The sequence below is a fragment of the Myxocyprinus asiaticus genome, chromosome 43, assembly GCF_019703515.2.
Source record: "Myxocyprinus asiaticus isolate MX2 ecotype Aquarium Trade chromosome 43, UBuf_Myxa_2, whole genome shotgun sequence".
NCBI classification, from domain to species: domain Eukaryota; kingdom Metazoa; phylum Chordata; class Actinopteri; order Cypriniformes; family Catostomidae; genus Myxocyprinus; species Myxocyprinus asiaticus.
The window spans coordinates 2,005,171-2,028,356 of record NC_059386.1 but is presented as its reverse complement, the minus strand read 5'-3'; the positions used below and the strand labels follow the sequence as shown (position 1 = coordinate 2,028,356).

Below are 23,186 nucleotides of genomic sequence, written 5' to 3'. Positions count from 1 at the left end.
TGTCACACAGCCATATACATAAGTGCAATGGTGTGTGAAATTCTTGGGTGCAGTTCCGATCGATATAGCAGTGGTGACAGTGATGAGACATATACCATATTTACAATAACATCAAATTAACACAACACAATTTAAAGTCTATTATACACATAATTACACACAACTGTATACAAATAATAACATACACTGTACAGTATACAATACACACAATATAGATACGCATTATTCAATAAAAATAAAAAAGTATAAATAGAATGTACAGTAGACTGTATTGTACTGTATGTCGGCTGATAGTAAGTTGTTAAGAGAGAATATAATATAATAATATAATTTATGACAGTCTGGTGTGAGATATAAGAGTAAGAGTAATAAAGTGCAGTGCTGATGTATTTTGATTGTGGGAGATGAAGAGTTCAAAAGTCTGATTGCTTGGGGGAAGAAGCTATCATGGAGTCGGCCGGTGCGGGTCCTGATGCTGCAATATCGCCTACCTGATGGTAGCAGTGAGAACAGCCCATGGCTCGGGTGGCTGGAGTCTCTGATGATCCTCCGAGCTTTTTTCACACACCGCCTTGTATATATTTCCTGGAGGGAGGGAAGCTCACCTCCGATGATGTGTCTGACAGTTCGCACCACCCTTTGCAGTGCTTTGCGGTTATGGGTGGTGCTATTGCTGTACCAGGCGGAGATGCAGCCAGTCAGGATGCTCTCTATAGTGCAGGTGAAGAACCATGTGAGGATGTGGCGGTTCATTCCAAACTTCCTCAGCCGTCTCAGGAAGAAGAGGCGCTGATGAGCCTTCTTCATAAGGACTTCAGTGTGGATGGACTATGTGAGTTCCTCAGTGATGTGGACACCCAGGAACTTGAAGCTGCTGACTCTCTCCACTGGTGCTCCATTGATGGTGATGGGACTGTGTTCTCTGTCTTTTCTTCTGAAGTCCACCACAAGCTCCTTCGTCTTACTGACGTTGAGGGAGAGGTTGTGCTCCTGACACCAGTGTGTCAGAGTGTGCACCTCCTCTCTGTAGGCTGTTTCATCAAAAGTCTGGAAATATGTGTATTTATATGTACAGTACATGAATTAAAGTGCTAAGAAATCAAATCTCTAACCTCTATGCTATATCTGTGGTCCATGAGATGATCACACATTATCTATTAAATGAAGAATAATGAGTGATTAATTGCTTAAGATTTGAATTGGCAGACATTACCTGTATATTAATACTATGGAATGTAATTTTATAAATAACATGAATATTCATTGTCTCAAGGAACTGTAAAAAGAATGTGGGTGCTATAATAATTGTATCTATTATATTTATTGACATGTTTATAATATTAATATCATGAAATAAAATTATTTATTAGAAGAGCTAAATATAAATACATAAAGCCCTCTCTTTACAGTGTGGAGGCCTTTCCAAAGTGTTCTTCGTTGAAAATATTACAGTATTAAAAACTTCCCATTAAAAGAAAAAGCATAATGTATACACTTTTTTTTCACTTTGTAGTGAAAATATATGGTGTGAGAGACAGGAAATGCCAGAGTAAAGAAGATTTATGAGGTAAAGTAGAGATTGTAGTTTACCATAATAATGCTTTTAAAGTATAATTGTTTGTGTAATCTGAGTTTCTACGCCCACTGTGTCACTATCAAAAGGGCGCGCATGCACTGACAACCTCTGAAACTTACTGACATCTACCTGAAATAAACTAACTCTGGAACATAACCTACTCTGGAGTAGTTTATGTTCAGTGATTAAGTTGCTATGCCAACTAACATATCCTGAGAGTTGCCTCAGTTTTTGGAACTGAAAGTTGAGGTTATCTGCTGACTCTGAGTAAACTTACCCGGGTAAGTCGTTTAACCTGGTTTCTGGAATACCCTCCAGGAAGTAGAGACAGTGTTCTAAGAAATATCTCTTTGTGGCAAGGCTTATAAACTTCAACCTAACACATTAATAAACAATATCACAAAAACATATGTAAGAACTTCAGACAGTAGTTTTTCCATGTTTATTCATGAACTTTGACAGCACTTTTTTGCTGTTTTATTTTTCATTGACTATCGACATGTAACAATTAACCTCAATTATGATGCACAATGATGAACAGTGATACAGTGAACTTCTGTGACAGGATAGTTAACCAGGAGGCCAACCCAGCTGACGACCGCCCAGAACATGGATGTGAATGTGGTAAACAGACTGACCCCCATCAGGACCTTCATTCACCACCAACCGGTATCCTCTGGGTAACCCCACCTGCTCGGCACACTTCTTTGCAACCACCATCAAGTGTCCAAGCAGCTGCGCCATACAAACAAACAAAAAAAGCATAAAATATTTAAAAAATGATCTAGTACTATGATCAGATATTAGTAGGTCTAGGTCAACATTGCGCCATGTACTTGTCTTGAATCAATTTATAATCAGTCTAATATTAATCCAAATAATCGTTGTTTCTGTAGTAGTTTAGCAGTGTTTTGTGTATGCCTACAGTTTTCAAAAAGAAAAACTAAAACATTACATCCCTTATGTTGAATGACAACACCAATGCAATGGGGATGCTCCGATCGATCGCCCACCGATCGGTATTGGCTGGTATTCTAGATAGAAAAAAAGCTTTTTAAACTTTTTTTGTCAGCAAAAACTAGGCAAAGTGATATTACTGGGAAGAGGAAAATTAAATTAATAGTAACAGTGTGCAGAAAGCTTACATATAGCTAATTATGACAGAGACCTTGATAAAAGGTGAACTGATCAGGATCTGTATTGGCCAATCAGGTGACAAGAAGATCATGATCGGTATCGGCTGTAAAAATCCTGATCGGAGCATCCTACTCTGCAATATTATATGCCCCTGACCCAACCCCCAGCAATAGAGCGCAACAGCTGGGTTGCCAAAGTAAAAATCCTTATTTTCTCCTTAGGGAAATTGATATTTAACGTAACCTTTCAAGACAGACCTACCATGAGCTCTGAGGTTAAGTGATGACATATACTTCTGTAGAAGCCACAAGCCAGTGAGATTTCAACTTCATTTTTGACAATTGTGTGTAAAAGCCAAATTCCCAGTGAAGAACTACACAACCCGTAATCCTGACAAGCGCTCCACCAATCAGGGAAGTTGTTCAATGACTGCCCACTCCCATCAAGCATTGTCAATGATGTAAATGAGCCAGTCTTCCATCTCAAACTTGTACATGTACAACCCAAATTCCAAAAAAGTTGGGACAGTATGAAAAATGCTAATAAAAACAAAAAGGAGTGATTTGTAAATTACATTCACCCTTTGCTATATTGAAAGCTCAACAACTACACATTATATGATGTTTTACCTTGTGAATTTCAATATATATATATTTTTAATGTACAGTAATTTCAAATCAGATGATAGCAACATGCGCCAAAAAAGTTGAGACAGGCAATTTAAGAAAATAACAATCTGACGAGTTGAAATAGCAAGGCGATGTGAAACATGAGATGTTAAACAGGTGAGGCAATTGTGTCACAGTATATAAGGAGCCTCCAAAAACAGCCTAGTCCTTCAAGAACAACGATCATTCAAGACTTGTCAATTTGCCAACAGATGCTTCAGCAAATAATCCAGCACTTTGAGAACAATGTTCCCCAAAGACAAATTGGAAGGAATTTGGCCATTTCACCCTCTACAGTGCACAATATAGTTAAAAGACTTAAGGAATCAAGTCAAATCTCTGTGCGTAAAGCGCAAGACAAAAACGATTTCTTAATTCATGTGATCTCTGATCCCTCAGACGTCACTGTCTTAAAAAACATCATTCATCTGTAATGGATATCATGAACATGGGCTTGGGATTACTTTAGTAAACCTTTGTTAGTCAATACCATTCGCCGCTGCATCCACAGATGCAAGTTAAGACTTTACTATGCAAAGCAGAAGCCATAAATCAACACTGTCCAGAAGCGCTGCCGACTTTTCTGGGCTCGGTCACATCTTAGATGGAAAGTAGAACAGTGGAACTGTGTTTTTTGGTCCAAAGAGTCCACATTTCAAAAATATTTTGAAAAACACAGCCGTCGTGTTATCCGGGCCAAAGAGGAAAAGGACCATCCAAGCTGTTATTAGCGTCAGGTCCAAAAGCCAGCGTCTGTATGGGCCAGGGGTGTTCAGTGCCCGTGGCATGGGTAACTCACACATCTGTGAGAACACCATGAATGCAGACAGATATGTAAAAATTTTGGAGCAACATATATGCCATCCAGCACCATCTTTTCCAGGGACGTCACATCATTTTCCAGCAGGACAACTTCCAACCACATACTGCCCAGATTACAAGTGCATGGCTGTGTGAGCAGAGAGTGCAGGTGCTAGATTGTGCAGGTGCCTGCAGTCCTGACATGTCTACAATTGAGAATGTGTGGTGCATTATGAAGCACACAATACGGCAACAAAGACCCTGTGCAATTGTGCAGCTACAGACCTACATAATGGATGAATGGGGGAAAATTCCTCTTTCTAAACTTAACAAACTTGTGTCTTCAGTGCCCAAATGCTTAATAAGTGTTATTAGAAGAAATAGTGATGTTTCACAGTAGTAAACACTCAACTCTCTCAACGTTTTTGGAGTGTGTTGCAATCATCTGATTTGAAATTACTGTATATTTACAAACAACAATGAAATTCACAAGGTAAAACATCATATAATGTATAGTTGTAGTGCTTTCAATATAGCAAAGGGTGAATATAATTTACAAATCACTCATTTTTGCTTTTATTATAATTTTTCATATGTCCCAACTTTTTCGGAATTGGGGTTGTATGAATATTTTACAATAAACAAAGTATCTTTATACATAATCAATGTCAATTGTTTTTTATTATTGTTGTTTACATCATTCACAATGCTTCATGGGATTGTAATTCATCTAATAAAAGACGTTATGTACACATCCTTTGTCTTAATTCCCAATTTTATATACTTTTTTGCTTCAAAGTTTGTAATGATTCACCTCACAGCTGGTTGGTTTGGTTCATGGCTTAGAAATCTTAACTGAGGAATTTTTGAAATTCCAATAAAGTAAATGAAAGGAAAAATACTTCCAAAACCAAGGCAGCTGAAATGTGAATGGTACTGTTGCGCTCTATACACAAAGCACTACTAGCTAGCCAACCATAAACAAAATACCATAGATTCACAGATTCGTGTGCACTAGATTTTTTCTGGGAGTTTAAAACTGACCTCTTTATCAGCGTCCTCTACTTTGGAGATCTGAGGGATGGGTTTTCTGGGGACCACAAGGAAGTGCGTGGGAGCTTGAGGAGCTACATCATGGAAGGCAATGCACTAATCATTTATTATAAAGACAAAAAGAGAAAGAACGTTGGGTATTCAATTACAGAAACAGTCATCTGATTATACAAAGATGTTTACAATACCATTCACTCAAATCAACAGTATTTCACCTGCAGGAAGGAAGCTTTTATTTTGTAGTATTATAAAAGTACTAAAAACACAGCTGTAAAATTGCACTGAAAAATGTCAGCATTCATATCACTGTTTGACAGCTCACGTGTGCGCATGTGTGATTGACCTGTGAAATATGGCACATTTCCAACATAAAAACGAAACTGCAGAACAAAGACTGAATTTGTACTTGAAAAATTTTTGTCTGCAGAATGTTTGTATGATAGTGGCTCTTTAAGTCTCACTCATACAAACTGTGAGTTTGAATCAGATTTAAATGCTGCAGCACTTAAAATCGAACGCGTGATTGCAAGCAGTTAAAGTGCAGAAACATTAAGCTCGCACCTGATCATCTTCATAAATGATACTGGCAGGAATCTGTTTGCGGATGATTTTGCCGAATATTGTGTCTCCGCTCGGCTGCGCGTTCTGCGCGTTCTTCACTTCGTCCGCCATGATCACTGATCTGATGTCCTGCATGCGGCGGGGCTGTCAATCACAGACACGCACTCAAAGACTATTGGCTGACAAAAACATACATGGACAACAGCCATTGGACAGATCTCATTTGACGATTGGACACAGGACATATCCATATGTTCATAATAAAGGCTCCTTGTCCAAAACCAATAGACCAATTAAGAGTTCTTTGTTCTTTTAGTTAGTTAGTTTAGTTATTCATCTAAAAACGGTTGATATACACTGAGCAATACTTTCATTTAAATGTTGCCGTCTTGCAGTTGAATTTTGCAGGGATCTGTTCATGTATGAAGCTCAGTGAAAACTTAAACTCTTCATAATAATGGAGAGTAACAATAAAGTTAGTAATACAGAGATGTAGTAACGTAGGCCTACTAAAATAAAAAAATGAGAAGTGTTATTATTAAATAATAATGAATATATCATAATATAATATAATTCAAAACAAATAATTATAATTGAATAAAAATTAGTTCTTTTGGCTTTTATTTTGAAGAATCGTTCTTCCGTGTTTTATAAGTTGAGTTGTGTTTCTATTTTACACACTGCTGACATGTCTAACAGATGTGTTGTGTTTTGTGTTTTCCTCGCAGGATTTTGCTTCATTTCATGGAAACGCTCGTTAATAGGTAACATATGGTCATGGTTATATTAAGAAAAGGTTTTCCAGTTATTTTGACAAAACAAACAACGACAAAACGACTCGTGCACTTTTTATTAAAGGATGAATAATAGAGGGCTCATACTGTCACTCGTTAATAAAGCAAGACTCAGTGCTAAAATTTGGGGAAATCCTAAATATGTGTAGATTAAATGAACACTAGGACAGTCACTTACAATCACACATCATAATATCAACATTTAAAATGCTTTTTGTTGTTGTTGAAAATGTGTCAAATGACGATTATACATGTAATTCCTCCAAAACAGGCTGGCGTAGATCCGATTTTCTTGCTCTTATGGAAAGAAATTGGAATTTTTATTCACCAAAGTGGCATTCAACTGATCACAATGTATAGTCAGGACATTAATTACGTGAAAAATTACTATTACAATTTGAAAAAAAATTAAACTACTTCAAAGAGTTCTCATCAAAAAATCCTCCACATGAGGGTCGCGTGGTGCCATGCGAAGGTCGGACGTGTGAACGGCGAGCTCTGCGCACTTTGCTAGTTTTTAATACTTTTTGTGTCATAAACCGGCGAGATTCAATACACTCTGTTCCACAACTGTTCTATGAAGACAATATGTCAAAGAATTCAACATCCTCATGCTCTGGAGACATTAAAAGACACTTACGTGCTCAAGCTGATACCCCAGACTGGGCCGCAGAGTTGGTTACAAGAGTGGGGGATGTCGAGAAACTGATAGATTATCTGGAGTCATTGGAGAGGGAATTAGCTGCTAACCTGCTAGCGACCAAAGTAGATTTGGAGCATCTCTGGGAAAAGTTGGAAGACCTTGAAAATCGTAAACGGCGAAACAACGTCCGAATTGTTGGAATTCCTGAGAACGAAGAAGGCCGAGATATGGTGAAATTCCTAGACGAGCTCTTCCCGAGTCTGCTCAACATAACAGGCCATAAGCTGGAAATCGAGCGAGCTCACAGGGTCCTGGCTCGGAGATCTGCATGTTCTTTGTGTTTATTTTACCTATTGGCTGGAGTTTATTTTATAGATTTTCTTATGTTATGTAATTCTGTCTTACAAATTTGTATAGAAACACCGGACTTGAGCAATCCGATGGCAAAGTTGTCGTGGGGGCTCTCGTAAGCGTACTTGAACTGTTTGAGTTTAGAGGGATGGACGCCAGTTGGCACTGTCGTGCGCGGGGTTAATGCGCACATTTTTCTTTTTTCTGTTTGTTTGGTTCGGGGGGGAAGTTCGGTGTTTGATTGTTGCACTAATGTTGGAATGTGGTCTTTATAATTTTATTTTTGACACACAATCTATTTTTTTCTCATATGTCAAAATGTTAAATGTTAATATGAGTGGATTGTCTCTCTCCACGTGGAATGTGAATGGGTTGGAGCACTCCATCAATAGAAAAAAGGGTATTTATTTTCTTAAGCGTAACAAATAAGATATAGTGTTTCTTCAAGAAACTCATCTTTCCCCGCAGGAAGCTGAAAAATTTGGGAAGATATGGGGTGGACATGTTTTCTTTAGTGCTGGCTCAAGTAAGAGCAGGGGAGTCATTACATTGATAAGTAAGCATCTACAATTCAAATGTCTCAAACAGATTAAAGATAAATTAGGAAGAGTCAGTATTGTTTTAGCAGAAATTCAGGTTCAAAGTTTGATTTTGGCTAATATTTACACACCTAACACTGATGATCAGGGCTTTTTTATAGATCTTGAAGGGATGTTGCAAGCCGCTGGCACCCCTCATGATGTAATATTGGGAGGAGACTTTAATATTTTGATGGACTCAGTCCTTGATCATAGTGAAGCAAAAGTGTGTAAGCCCTCTAGAGCAACTGTGACGCTTCACAGGATGTGTAAAAATCTTGGTCTTACAGATATTTGGAGACTTTTTTCCTCCCCTTTTTCTCCCCAATTTGGAATGCCCAATTCCCAATGCACTGAGTCCTCATGGTGACGTAGTGACTCGCCTCAATCCGGGTGGTGGAGGATGAATCTCAGTTGTCTCCGCGTCTGAGACTGTCAACCCACGCATCTTATCACGTGGCTTATTGAGCACGTTACCGCGGAGATATAGCGCATGTGGAGGCTTCGCGGCATCGACGCACAACTCACCACATGCCCCACCGAGAGCGAACCACATTATAGCGACCACGAGGAGGTTACCTCATGTGACTCTACCCTCCCTAGCAACCGGGCCAATTTGGTTGCTTAGGAGACCTGGCTGGAGTCACTCGGCATGCCCTGGGATTCGAACTTGCGAACTCCAGGGGTGGTAGTCAGCGTTTTTACTCGCTGAGCTACCCAGGCCCATATTTGGGAACTTTTGAACCCTATACATTTTTTTCATCAGTCTATAAGATTTATTCTAGAATAAGATTTTTTTTGTATTTTTATTTTTTTATATCTAAGTCCCTCATTTCATCTGATGTTGATTGCTCAATTGGAAACATTTTATCTCAGATCACGCTCTGGTGAGTTTAGAGGTGTTGCCACATACGGAGAAATCATATAGTTGGTGCTTTAATGTATCCCTTTTGCAAAATCCTGATTTCCAACAAATGTTAAAGGCTGAAATCAATATTTATATGGAGACCAACTGGTCTTCAGTATCCTCTGTGGGCATGGCTTGGGAGGCACTTAAGGTGGTTCTTAGGGGTCAGATCATACCATATGCCTCATTCATCAAAAAATCCAAAGCACGAGAACTCGTGGAGTTGGAAGGGAATATTAAAAGTGCAGAGGAAGAGCTGAAGCGCCGAATGTCATATGATGGCCTCAGAGAATTGACCCGATTGAAATACAGATATATTACTATTTTGTCACGGTAGGTGGAGTTTGGGTTATTCAGGACAAGACAGTCATATTTTGAGTTGGGGAACAAAGCAGGGAAGCTTTTGGCTAGATATATATATATAAAGCAGAGAGAGTCTTTTTCTACCATTCCCTCAGTGAAATCTGCTGGTGGTGAAATTTCTACCTCAGCCAATGATATTAATAATGCTTTTAAAGAATTCTATCTTGATCTCTATAGTTCCACGTCTTCGTGAAGATATTAGAAATTTTGTGGAACCATTAGAACTCCCTAAACTGATGATTGAGCAAAAAAATTCTCTTGATTCTGAGATAACCTTGGAGGAGCTTGGTGTGGTAATTAAGGCCTTGCCTACAGGCAAATCTCCCGGGCCAGACGGATTTGCCGCTGAATTTTTTAAGATCTTATGCTACCGAATTAGCTCCACTTTTGTTAGAAGTTTATACGGAATCATTAAAGAATGGAAAGCTTCCGCCAACCATGACACAAGCCCGGATCAGTCTGATTCTTAAAAAGGACAAAGATCCATGCGAGTGTAAGAGTTACCATCCAATTTCGCTGATCCAGCTAGATGTAAAAATTTTGTAAAATATTTTGGCTAACCAATTAAGTAAAGTTATGACATCTCTCATACATATAGATCAGGTGGGGTTTATTCGGTGCCGCAGCTCTTCTGATAACATCAGGCGTTTCATTAAAATCATGTGGTATGGTAGAATGGGATTATCTTTTTAAGATTTTGGAAATTTACGGGTTCGGGAACACTTTTATTGGATGGATTAAGTTACGGGTAGCGGCGGTACAAACAAATGGATCAACCGGCAGGGTTGCCCTCATTGGTCGCTTCCACCTGAGAGAGCCCCTCCCTGGTTTTGTATTGAACAGAAAGTTCTTGCCCCTCTTTTGCCATTGCAAAGCCTTTCTATTAAACTAACCAGAGAAGTCACACCCTGTTATCTCGCATTTGCATGTGGTATGGACAAAAGTGTCCAGAGTGTTTAATTCAGACATTTATTTAAATGTTGACTCGAGCATATGGATGAACCCAAAATTACGTATTAATAAGTCCTTTTTTTGCTGGTCAGAGTGTGAGGAAGGTTATTATGCTCAGTGAACTATATGAGAGTGGAGTGTTGAGATCTTTTGAAAATTTGGTTCAACATTTTAGGATTCCCAGATCTCAGTTCTTTAGGTGTTTATAGCTGCGCGATCTGCTCTGTACTATTTTTGGGAGTAGTAATTCAGAGTCTGGGGGACGGAGCTTCAACTTCTCTCAAGAGATTATGGGAGAAAGATTTATACTTGGTATTGGAGGAGGGAGTGTGGGCAAGGATTCTAAAAAAACATCAAGTCTGCATCTAGAGATGCAAGGGTGCATCTGATGCAATTTAAGATTTTACATAGATTCTATTGGACCTCCTCTAGATTGTATAGACTTGGTCTCAAAGACACAACAACCTGCTGGCGATGCCAATCAGAAGACGGGGACACAACCCATGTTTTTTGGTGGTGTATTAAGATTCAAGAATTTTGGTTGAGGGTTCACAATTTTTTGTGTGATGTGTTGGGTGCTCGGGTTTCATTTTGCCCCAGGCTCTGTGTTCTAGGCGATGGGATGGTTATTGATGTAGGGGATGGATTTGTGAAGAGTTGGGTCCTGGCTGGTGTCATGATCGGAAGACAGGTCATCCTTAGGGGATGCAAGTCAGCTGGAGCGCCCTCGTTTCAGGAGTGTTGCACGGAGTTGGGCAGGATGGCGGCTTTTGAGGGGATGATATATAGAAGGCTGGGCAACATGGGTTTATTTAATACAAAATGGGGTAGTTATTTGGATTTTTTGGAGGGCTCTCGGGGGGAGACAGTGGAGGGAGATAGGCAATGTTAAATGTGTGTGCATTCTTATAGTTTTTTTTTTTTTTTGTCTGTTTCTTTGCCCACTCTAACATTTTCTTTTTGATTTTCTGTTTCAAAAGTGGCTTTTTCTTTACAATTCTTCCCATAAGTCCTGCACCCCTGAGTCTTCTCTTTACTGTTGTACATGAAACTGGTGTTGAGCAGGTAGAATTCAATGAAGCTGTCACAGCTGGACATGTGAGGCGTCTATTTCTCAAACAAGAGACTCTGATGTATTTATCCTCTTGTTTAGTTTTGCATCTGGCCTTCCACATCTCTTTCTGTCCTTGTTAGAGCCAGTTGTCCTTTGTCTTTGAAGACTGTAGTGTTCACCTTTGTATGAAATCTTCAGTTTTTTGGCAATTTCAAGCATTGTATAGCCTTCATTCCTCAAAACAATGATTGACTGACGAGTTTCTAGAGAAAGCTGTTTCTTTTTTGCCATTTTTGACCTAATATTGACCTTAAGACATGCCAGTCTATTGCATACTGTGGCAACTCAAAAACAAACACAAAGACAATTTTAAGCTTCATTTAATGAACCAAATATCTTCCAGCAGTGTTTGATATAATGGCAAGTGATTTTCTAGTACCAAATTAGCAATTTAGCATGATTACTCAAGGATAAGGTGTTGGAGTGATAGCTGCTGGAAATGGGGCCTGTCTAGATTTGATCAAAAATGACTTTTTTCAAATAGTGATGGCGCTGTTTTTTACATCAGTAATGTCCTGACTATACTTTGTGATCAGTTGAATGCCACTTTGGTGAATTAAAGTACCAATTTCCTTCCGAAACGGCAAAATATGTACATTATTCCAAACTTTTGACCACCAGTGTATGTGTTCAATAAGGTAGTGTTATGATTTTGAGGTCATGCCCCTAACCCAACTTTTTTGAAATATGTTGCAGGCATCAAACGTAGAATGAGTGTATATTTAATATATGAAATAATAAATAAACAATAAAGTTGATTAGTTAAAACATGAATTATCTTGTCTTTGTACTGTTTTCAAATGAATATAGTTCAGAAAGGATTTGCAAATCATTTATTATTATTATTATTATTATTATTTTGTACACAATGTCCAGAAAGTGACTCCAGAACTTTTTTTTTGGAATTCAGCTTTGTAGCTTCCTTTTTTTGTAGTATGTTCTGCTATGTTGAAAATCAACTACTGCTGCAATTGTAAAATAACTCAGGTCTGCCATGATGTCTGCCATGTGTCTTAAAATGTATTTATAGCCTATGTCTTATGTGTGTTAAAGGTGTTGGAGATGCTCTGAAGTTGGCAGGACGTGGACTGATATTTCTGGGCATCTTCACATGGCTGATTCACATATTCCCACGACTGAAATTTTTGTTCTTTCCAGTATGCCAAGAACTGCCAGACAGTATGTATATTCACATGATGATTTGTTTATTAATTGTTTCGTTCATTTCGTGTGTACATTTGTGTGCAAGTGTACATATTATGTAATGGCTGTTTACAGGCCCATTACATGAATCTGGCAGATTAAAACAAGAGCGAGTTCGAAGAATTCAACAACATAAACACAATGACAAGGTATAACACAACACAACTGTTTGCCATTATAGGGGTCATGAAGGGCTATTTTTTATAATTGTATCATCTTCTCTGAGGTCCAATGATAACGTTATAAAAGTTTTTTTTTTTTTTTTTTTTTTTTTTTGCACCAAAACAGTCACAATTTAGTAATATATGATAATTTTCTACCCTGTCTCTGGCCTTCTGTCTGAAACACTCGGTTTTGGCCAAAGTGCTTCCTTAAAACTTAAACGTAAATGCCCACTGTTATGATTGGCTAACATCATGCAGCCCCTCAAATGCAGCAAACTCAATGACAGGATTTACACAAAAAGACAGGGTTTACACAACGCACATCCAACACATTGCATCTGAGTATATTAAACTGTTCATCTCAACTGTTATCACTCAGCACCATAAACTATCAAACAGTCATGACATTTGAAATATTCATGAATGAAAAGGTTTACTTACAATTTTGAAGCGTTTTTAACTGCCCCATCCTTCAATAACGGTTCCTTTGCAAAGCTGGATTCGTATTATGAATGTTTCACAAACAATCAACACTGACATGGGCCGAAAGAAATGCACACATCATAGTCCAAAGAATGGTGAAATTACGCACACACATACTGTAGGCGCACTGAGGTGCACATCGCCAGAAACGGACAAAGACGTCCATCATCAAAGAAGTCCTACGTTTACATACACCAACAATTAAAATTAGTGCAGATGGGCGAAAGAACATCCATGACAGAGGCAGTAACTGAATGAAAGAGAATTGCTTCTCCCTTTCAGAGTTGTAACTTGACACTGTGTCTTTTAAAAGCAGCGAGATATATGACAGCGAGTCTGTGTAGTTCATGTTTATATACAAAATAATTAAAGATAGTCCAGATGGGTCCCTCTTTGGTGTTAAGGAATAGTTAGCCACACAAGGCCTGTATTTATATATAAATTATGTTTATAACAATAAATATATTTCTCCTCACAACATTTCTGTTTATGTTTTAAGATATCTGTCTATGTTGAGACTGTGTTAAAGCCGAGACAGACGTCATTACTCAATCAGAAAATGGAACGAAACCATCGCATGAGCGGAGAGATGTGGAAACTCAGCCAAGGTTTTTCTGTCGGGGTGAGCAAGAGTCATTTATCTTAAAGTTCAAAATTGTATTTCTTAAATACACCACAGCATACAGCAGTAGACAATGAAATGTGTCTATCAATTTAAAATAACAATTAAATAAAACTAAGATCCAAAGAAGTTATTATATTATAAGCTGTTTTAAATGACACTTTGGGCATATTTGATAAAAATAAAGAAAACAATTACATGTACTAACCTGGATAGCACACGTACATCTCCGAGATGTAGTTAACTCAAGATGGCACCAAGTATGGCTGCTGCGTTGCGAGCTCCGACACAACATTGTAGTGTTTTGTTTGTTTTGTTTACAATTCTTATGCTTTTTGTCTTGGATGTTGTCTGCCTTTTTTGTCTACGACAGACAAACACTTTTGGACATTAGTTCTGCAATTATAAACCATAAACCGGACTTAAAATTCCTCAATGCCGACCCGCTGTTTACAAACACACCAGCGGAGCCCTCTGTCTGGGCTGCCCGGCCGCGAAAACGCAAAAGGAAAAGGGGAAACAGAGCCGGCGTTCTCGTCAGAATAAGACGTTGTGCAAATCGACCCCCGCTACCCAGTATTCTACTGGCAAATGTTCAGTCTCTTGACAACAAGCTTGCGAGCTGAGAGCATGGATCTCTTTCCAACGAGAGACGAGGGACTGCTGCATTATCTGCCTTACAGAAACTTGGATGTCTGCTGAGATTCCAGACTCTTCTCCGTGCACCAAGCGGACAGAGCGAAAGACCTCTCAGGTAAAAGCAGAGGTGGTGGTGTATGTTTTATGATCAACAAATCCTGGTGTGATCAGAGGAACGTACATTCTATCAAGTCTTTCTGCTCTCCTGATCTGGAATTTCCCATGCTTCTGTGTCGACCATTCTGGCTACTGAGGGAATTCACAGCGGTCATTATCACAGCTGTACATCCCGCCACAAGCCGACACAGACCGGGCACTCAAGGAACTGTATGGGATTATAAGCAAGCAGGAAACCGCGCACCCTGAGGCCACGTTCATTGTGACCGGGGACTTTAATAAAGCCAGTTTCAAATCAGTCGCACCAAAATACCACCAACACATTAGTTTTAACACACGAGGGGACCGGGTTTTGGACCATTGCTACTCTCCCTTCCGGGACAGCTACAAATCCCTCCCTCGCCCACCATTTGGCAAATCGGACCACTCTTCCATTCTGCTTCTGCCCGCTTACAGGCAGAAACTGAAACGGGAAGCACCCACCCTCAGAACGATCCATTGCTGGTTGGACCAATCAGACTCTATGCTACAAGACTGTTTTGATCACGCGGACTGGGAGATGTTCCGGTCCGCCTCTGATGACGACATCGAGCTTTACGCTGATAGCGTAACGTGTTTCATCAGAAAGTGCATAGAGGACGTCGTTCCGACCAGAACAATACGGATCTACCCGAACCAGAATCCTTGGATTAATAGCGATGTTCGCGCGGCACTTGATGCGCGGACCTCCGCTTTTAATTCCGGGAATGCAGAGGAGCATAAACAAGCCAGTTATACCCTCCGAAAAGTCAGAACAGCAAAACGTCAGTACAGGAACAAGATTGAAGGACAGTTCAACACCACCAACTCTAGAAGCATGTGGCAGGGAATTAATATCATCACGGACTTTAAAGGGAATAAAAACTCCGCCGTGAACACCGCTGGCTCTCTCCCGGATGAGCTAAATACTTTTTATGCTCGTTTCGAGGGAAATAACATTGCTCTCGCGGCCGAAGCTACAAAGCTTCACTCTCCGTCTCTGTAGTGGATGTAACCCGATCCTTTCGACGGGTGAATATCTGCAAAGCCGCGGGTCCAGACGGCATTCCGGGCCGCGTCGTCAGAGTGTGCGTGAACCAACTGGCTGGTGTTTTTACGGACATTTTCAACCTTTCCCTCTCTTTGTCTGTAGTCCCCACATGCTTTAAAACGTCCACCATTGTGCCTGTTCCAAAGCAATCCAAAATCACTTGCTTAAATGACTGGTGTCCTGTTGCTCAGACCCCCATCATCAGCAAATGCTTTGAGAGACTAATCAGAGATTACATCAGCTCTGTGCTGCCTCCATCACTAGACCCATTGCAGTTTGCTTACCGCAACAACCGCTCCACTGATGATGCCATTGCATCTACAATACACACTGCTCTCTCCCACCTGGAAAAAAAGAACACTTATGTGAGAATGTTGTTTGTAGACTACAGCTCGGCATTCAACACCATAGTGCCCTCCAAGCTTGATCAGAAACTCCAGGCTCTGGGCTTAAACAGCTCGCTGTGCAGCTGGATTCTGGACTTCCTGTCAGGCAGACGCCAGGTGGTTAGAATGGGCAGCAACATCTCTTCATCACTGACCCTCAACACTGGAGCCCCGCAGGGCTGTGTTCTCAGCCCACTCCTGTATTCCCTGTAGACACATGACTGTGTGACAACACACAGCTCCAATGCCATCATTAAGTTTGCTGATGATACGACGGTGGTAGGTCTGATCACTGACAATGATGAATCAGCCTACAGAGAGGAGGTGCACACTCTGACACACTGGTGTCAGGATCACAACCTCTCCCTCAACGTCAGTAAGACAAAGGAGCTTGTGGTGGACTTCAGGAGAAGAGATAGAGAACACAGTCCCATCACCATCAATGGAGGACCAGTGGAGAGAGTCAGCAGCTTCAAGTTCCTGGGTGTCCACATCACTGAGGAACTCACATGGTCCATCCACACTGAGGCCATTGTGAAGAAGGCTCATCAGCATCTCTTCTTCCTGAGACGGCTGAGGAAGTTTGGAATGAACCGCCACATCCTCACACGGTTCTACACCTGAACTGTAGAGAGCATCCTGACTGGCTGCATCTCCGCCTGGTATGGCAATAGCACCGCCCACAACCACAAAGCAATGCAAAGGGTGGTGCGAACTGCCAGACACATCATGGGAGGTGAGCTTCCCTCCCTCCAGGACATATATACCAGGCGGTGTGTGAAAAAAGCTCGGAGGATCATCAGAGACTCCAGCCACCCGGGCCATGGGCTGTTCTCACTGCTACCATCAGGCAGGCGGTATCGCAGCATCAGGACCCGCACCAGCCGACTTCATGATAGCTTCTTCCCCCAAGCAATCAGACTTTTGAACTCTTGATCTCCCACGATCAAAATACATCAGCACTGCACTTTATTACTCTTAATCTTATATCTCACACCGGACTGTCATAAATTATATTATTATATTATATTCTCTCTTAACAACACACTGGCAGCTTACTATCAACCGACAGCCTGAATGTCAATACAGTACAATACAACCAACTGTACATTTTATATATAATATTTTTTTTTTTTTATTGTATAATGTGTATTCTATATTGTGTGTATTGTATACTGTACATTGTATGTTATTATTTGTATATTGTGTTGTGTAATTATGTGTATATTTGATTTTAAATTGTGTTGTAAATCTGATGTTTATTGTAAATTGGAATATGTCCCATTACTGTCATGGCTACTATGTTGCTCGGAACTGCACCCAAGAATTTCACACACTATTGCACTTGTGTATATGGTTGTGTGACAATAAAAGTGATTTGATTTGAGATGTCTATTTTAGATTTTTTCATCTGGAAAGCATCACAATCTAATAAACATCTGCTAAACATCTTAAAAAGATCAGGTTCTCGCAGATGCTGCGGTGGATGGCGTGAAGCCTCCACACACGCTATGTCTCCACGGTAACGCGCTCAACAAGCCACGTGATAAGATGCGAGGGTTGACGATCTCAGACGCGGAGGCAACTGAGATTCGTCCTCCGCCACCCGGATTGAGGCGAGTCACTACGCCACCAGGAGGACTTAGAGTGCATTGGGTATTGGGCATTCCAAATTGGGGAGAAAAAGGGTAGAAAATGAAAAAAATAAAAATAAAATAATAATACATCTTCTAGTCGGGGTCTGGGTAGCTCATCGAGTAAAGACACTGACTACCACCCCTGGAGTCCTGAGTTCGAATCCAGGGCGTGCTGAGTGACTCCAGCCAGGTCTCCTAAGCAACCAAATTGGCCCGGTTGCTAGGGAGGGTAGAGTCACATGGGGTAACCTCCTTGTGGTTGCTATAATGTGGTTCTCACTCTCGGTGGGACGCGTAGTGAGTTGTGCTTGGATAATGCAGAGAATAACGTGGGCCCCCACACGCTTTGTCTCCGCGGTAATGTGCTCAACAAGCCACGTGATAAGATGCACGGATTGACGGTCTCAAACGTGGAGGCAACTGAGATTTGTCCTCTGCCACCCGGATTGAGGCAAGTCACTACGCCACCACAAGGACTTAGAGCACATTGGGAATTGGGCATTCCGAAAAGGGGAGAAAAAATAAATAAATAAATAATAAAAAATAAAAAGACATCTTCCAGATTCAAACACACACATCAAATAGACGTCACGTCTGGGTGATGTACGTGTGCTATCAGGGAAGTGTGAATAATATTGGTGAATCTCCCCATCATCTTTTGTAGGATTAGTCGATTATATGTCATAATCTGAGCCACTATTATGTGTACTTGTATAGAAGTGTGATGTTGAGTCTGTCTGTGATTTTCCACTATTAATTTCACTGTGTTTCAGGGTGAAGAGAATCAAACACATGATGATGTTGATGAGACTCCTAATGAGAGATCTAAGAGGAGACGTAAGCCGCTGCAGACTGCTGCTCAAGCTCCTGTCCAACAGGAAGTACCCAAACACAAGAAGGAGGGCACAGTGAGTTTGTGCTCTTTTGTTGGAGCAGTTGTTTGCTCTAAAGGAGCTCTTAGTTTGCAAGTGTGCTGTTGTCCCCTTTAAATATAATCACTTAATTGACCCTTCTCTAAGCCCCGCCCTAAAAACTTACCTGACAAATCCTACCTTGACTGTTGCCATTATCCGCCATATTATCAGACAAGCTTTTGCTCTTTTCTCATAGACATTAGTCTATGAACGTCATGTATGTTTGGAAGTTTTAAACTGAATTTAATCTAAAAAGAATTAAAACATTGTTGCCAGGGCACTTCAAATTGTGACAAAATGTACCCAGTAGGGTTGGGCGGTGTGGCGATGTACTGTATATTGTGACCACGGCATAAAGTGTAAATGGGTAGAGATTTTTCTATACCATCTATATCACAGTATGTAAATATCGGTGTGTGTGATGCTCTACCTGGCTGCATGTTAGATGTAGAGTTAGAAACACGAACAAACATAAAGAAAAATGAACACACAAAACACGGACAACTCCAAAACAAGTCAAACACAGGACGGGGAATTTATTTTTGCATTAAAAATAGAGAGAGCATCAAGAGCGCTCTCTCTGTCACACGTGGGCAGAGAGAGAGAGAGAGAGAGAGAGAGAGCACATTAAAATGGTTTAAATGAAAACTGATGCGCTAATTTTCCATTCTCCATATTGTGAAACTGACCCTCCACTATAAGCCCCACTGCTTTTAGTTATTGTTGCAGATGGTAGCAGCTATGCGCTACGACCGTGTGCAACGTCTTGTCCAATTTCGTGAGTGCGTTAATTCTTAGTGCAATTAGTTAAGTGGGTGGAAGTTTCTGCTGACAGACCCTCAACCCCTCGATTTTGACTGAGGGAGCGAGCCTACTCAGATGTACACTTCAGAGAGCTCCATATTCCACAATGCAACTCGATTGTGACATCACAGCACAGATCGTGCTAAAACTACCCTACCCCCAAACAACTCTATTGAATGATGGAAGTAAAGTTAGGTCAATTAAGTCGTTTAGAAACTTTTTATATTGGGATTTAACAGCATAATACTTGTAGTTACCTTAAACTGTTTGTTACACAGCCATAGCCCATGCTCATTGTAATGTTACCATTTTCATTTTTGTAAAATTTGATTAATCCTTTCTAACAATTAAAAAAAAAAAAAAAAATCTTAACTGACATAAGCCTCTTAAATTACAACAAAATTTGCCTGAATCTGTGATTGCATCAATCTCTGAAAACTTTGTCTTCTCAGGTACAAAAATCACAAAATAATTCCACAATGTGCCTTTAACGTGCTGTTGATCAAGGGCTTAGGGTATTCCAGGTAAACCCATTGCACGGGTTCCGCCAGTAGTGGGCACTTGCGCAACGTAAGCAATGATGTACATCCGAGTCCATGAGTTGGAGGGAAGTTAGCAAGGGAAGGGGATAAAATGTTGAAGTGGAACGCAGCCCATGATGATTACTGTTGTTGCAGTTTTATGAAACATATATTTATTATTTAAGTGATTTGTGTTAAACTACAATTATCATTATGTTTATATTTACAGTTGTATTTGTGATCCAATTTATATTGGTATTTTTCGGCCTGTTGTCGTAGAATGATTTTTAAGTCACTGCAAATGGGGCCAATGGAAGAAGTTTTACAGAGGAAAATGTTTGGATTTGGTATGATTTTTTTTTACCACCAAGTTATTTTGATTATATTTTCGTTTCCTTTGAAGTGTAATTTTCAATTTAGAAATATATTTGGTTAAAGTTTTTCCTGTTAAAATAATTTAATTTTCCAAAATCAAAATTCATCTGTTGAAGTGAAGTGCATTCCGATACAATAACTGTTAATACTAGCCATGATTTTTGTGTCAGTAGATGAAAATGATTAATAAAACTTAAATTCTCTGTAATTTAACAGAGCATAAATCCAAATTCTAACAAAAACCACATTTTCCATGTGTTTATAAGGAGCATGTCACTGTCATAGAAATATGCCTCACATTTAATAGAGTTAATGCACAAAAGAATGTAAGTCCATATTTCTATTTTTCTAATGTATTGCTGAATGTGCTGTCTTTGTTTATATCGCCCTGGTGCTTGAGGGAATGGACTGTATAATAGGACGCAGACGGTGCCGGAGAAGAACCTAAGAATTAAATTGCACTTGACCCAGCCCATTAGTGCTTTCGCACAATTTCGCCAAACCCACTTGCGCCTTAGACTTAGCACATGCTTGCACAAAAATACCAAAAGTACCTGGATCGGTATCGGCTCTGATACTGACATTTTTAACCGGATCGGGTTTCAACCCAACAAGATGTGTTTTTTAAAGTTTCAAACTACATTTGACTTGACACAGTGTCCAAAAAAATGTGGCGTTTATGGCTAAAGATGCTCAAAATCAGTGAAATGCGACACAACCACAGTGAGACGCTCCAAAAGTGTCCATCTGATGCATGTGTACATTGATGCTCAAAATCAGTATCGCAGAAAGTATCGCAGACATAATGCAAGAATTATGCTGAAGGACACTCCGAGTACTGGGGTACCTCAGTGCTCAGTGCTTGGGCATCTTTTCTTCTATACACAACATCACTGAGACCCATTATTCAAGCACATGCGTTCTCTTGCCATTGCTACGCCGACAAGCTCTACTTGTCTTTCCAGCCCAACGACACCACGGTGACTGCTCTGATCTCTGCCTGTTTGGCAGACATCTTGGCCTGGATGATGGAACTTTACCTGCAGTTTAACCTAGCGAAGACTGAGCTCCTCGTCTTTCCAGTCAACCTTGCTGTTGAACACAAAATCACCGTTCAGCTGGGTTGAACTACAATAACACTACAATATCAGGAAAATAAGACCCTTCCTCTCGGAACATTCCACTCAACTCCTTGTTCAGTCAATTGTCATAAGTAGACTGGATTACTGTAACGCTCTCATTGTAGGTCCCCTTGCATGTGCAATTAGGCCCCTGTAAATGATCCAGAATGCAGCAGCTCGTCTGGTCTTCAACGAACCAAAGAGAGTGCATGTTACACCACTCCTTGTCTCTCTACACTGGCTGCTGTTTGATGCACGTATCAAATTCAAGGCTCTGATGCTGGCTTACAGAACAGTCACTGGGTCTGCTCCAGTGTCCCCTGCAGAGCTACGGTCCCACCAGAAGTCTGCGACGCCGTGTACCAACACAAAGATGCACCAAATCACTTTCCCGGACTTTCGGTTTCACTGTACCTCGTTGGTGGAATGACCTTCCCAACTCCATCCGTGAAGCAGACTCACTCGCTGTCTTCAAAAAACGGCTAAAGACACATCTTTTCCATGAGCACTTGACCCTGCACTCATTTAAAAAAAAAAAAAAAACTGCTGTCTCCTTAAGATTAATTACTTATGATGTATTATTCCTCTTTTGTAAGTCGCTTTGGATAAAATATCTGCCAAATTAATAAATGTAAATGTTTGAGATAGGCACTTCAACAACATTTTGATTGGTTATCTGTTTGCTCAGGTGCCATGTCTTTCTTCTGCTTCTGTTGAAGGTTATTGTTTTGCCTGAGGAGCCGTCAGAAGACACTGATGGGGTGAGTGAACGAACATCTCCTGCATCTGATACACAGTAATAAAAAAGAACAAACACATGATGACCAAATTAATTATCAGGAAATTTTAGGAATAAAGTCTTCCCAAAGTCCTTTCCAAGCTTTTATCCAGTCCATTCAAGGTGTACATTTATGAGTTTATCTGTTCCTTGGGAATCAAACCCATGACCTACTGTTGCTACACGGAGCATTTCTGTTCAAATCTCTGTACTGTACTCTGCAAATACAGGTTATAAATATTGCCCTAAGATGTCCAAGCGGAAGAACCGTTTACAGAAGATTCCTCAAAACGTGGAGCTCTCTGGTGAGGGATTCCTCCTTACTGAGATCTGTTTTGACCAGAGAATCTGGAAATGAACATTTGTGTATTATTCTTATCATTTAATTTCCTTAGCTTCTTCTCGACTGGATGAAGAAATCTGGATATCATCCTGCGCTCTACACACTGTGTACACCCTACCCCAGAAAAGCCCTGCTGCCCACAGCAGATGCGAGTCTGGAGGAGGCCGGGATATTCATGGACACAGTGCTGAATATAGAGAGCAAAGATCCTTCCACTACATGAGAATATTCACCTGGATTTGATAAGACAGAATGCAGCTATTTCCGGAACCCAGAATGACTTTTTATTAGTCTCCCTGGTTTAAAATGAATACATGCACACACAAATTCAGTTTAATTCTCCACATACACTATAATCAGAACAAATTGTTCAAGCATGTCTGTCATTTCAATGAAAAATACTGCAGTCTGCATCTTCAAGGAATACAGAATGGGGGAATCTCACACAAAAAGTAGTATTGTACTGCCTTCCATTTATGCTGATTTTAATAAAAAAAAAAAAATACAAATACA

The 23,186-nt window shown here is 40.2% G+C and overlaps 2 protein-coding genes and 1 long non-coding RNA gene across 4 annotated transcripts in view; 1 reads left to right on the top strand and 2 right to left on the bottom strand.

The window, feature by feature from the left end:
- LOC127433390 (uncharacterized) overlaps positions 1–12,104 on the bottom strand; it is a 26,535-nt gene extending 14,431 nt beyond the window's left edge. Inside the window, exon 1 of the long non-coding RNA XR_007895881.1 lies at positions 11,617–12,104. This is a non-coding gene — a long non-coding RNA (uncharacterized LOC127433390). The remainder of the gene's footprint in view (positions 1–11,616) is intronic.
- On the bottom strand, positions 2,004–5,964 carry LOC127433386 (adenosine 5'-monophosphoramidase HINT1-like). 2 transcript variants are annotated; one of them, XM_051685252.1, is made up of 3 exons: positions 5,797–5,964; positions 5,227–5,331; positions 2,004–2,311 (listed from the first exon to the last, which is right to left on the bottom strand). In XM_051685252.1, the coding sequence occupies exons 1-3, from the start codon at positions 5,929–5,931 to the stop codon at positions 2,147–2,149; spliced, it is 405 nt and encodes a 134-aa protein (XP_051541212.1). In that variant the 5' UTR covers positions 5,932–5,964; the 3' UTR covers positions 2,004–2,146. The 2 variants fall into 2 exon arrangements, with proteins under 2 accessions (XP_051541212.1, XP_051541211.1); XM_051685251.1 differs by lacking the exon at positions 2,004–2,311 and adding an exon at positions 2,369–2,610.
- Positions 6,453–23,186, top strand: ubxn8 (UBX domain protein 8). Its single transcript, XM_051685245.1, has 8 exons — positions 6,453–6,560; positions 12,551–12,676; positions 12,776–12,849; positions 13,847–13,969; positions 18,591–18,725; positions 22,272–22,313; positions 22,561–22,635; positions 22,726–23,186. The coding sequence occupies exons 1-8, from the start codon at positions 6,485–6,487 to the stop codon at positions 22,894–22,896; spliced, it is 822 nt and encodes a 273-aa protein (XP_051541205.1). The 5' UTR covers positions 6,453–6,484; the 3' UTR covers positions 22,897–23,186.

What these genes read in the sequence shown, in the direction of transcription:
- LOC127433386 (XM_051685251.1), bottom strand. Translation starts at nt 5,931, where the DNA reads ATGCAGGACATCAGATCAGTGATCATGGCGGACGAAGTGAAGAACGCG. An exon ending in TCATTTATGAAGATGATCAG is followed by an intron (nt 5,332 to 5,796) that starts GTGCGAGCTTAA and finishes ATAAATGATTAG; the next exon opens with TGCATTGCCTTCCATGATGT. An exon ending in TAGAGGACGCTGATAAAGAG is followed by an intron (nt 2,611 to 5,226) that starts GTCAGTTTTAAA and finishes TTTTCTATCTAG; the next exon opens with AATACCAGCCAATACCGATC.
- ubxn8 (XM_051685245.1), top strand. Translation starts at nt 6,485, where the DNA reads ATGTCTAACAGATGTGTTGTGTTTTGTGTTTTCCTCGCAGGATTTTGC. An exon ending in AACACAAGAAGGAGGGCACA is followed by an intron (nt 18,726 to 22,271) that starts GTGAGTTTGTGC and finishes CTTCTGTTGAAG; the next exon opens with GTTATTGTTTTGCCTGAGGA. An exon ending in CGTCAGAAGACACTGATGGG is followed by an intron (nt 22,314 to 22,560) that starts GTGAGTGAACGA and finishes CTGCAAATACAG; the next exon opens with GTTATAAATATTGCCCTAAG.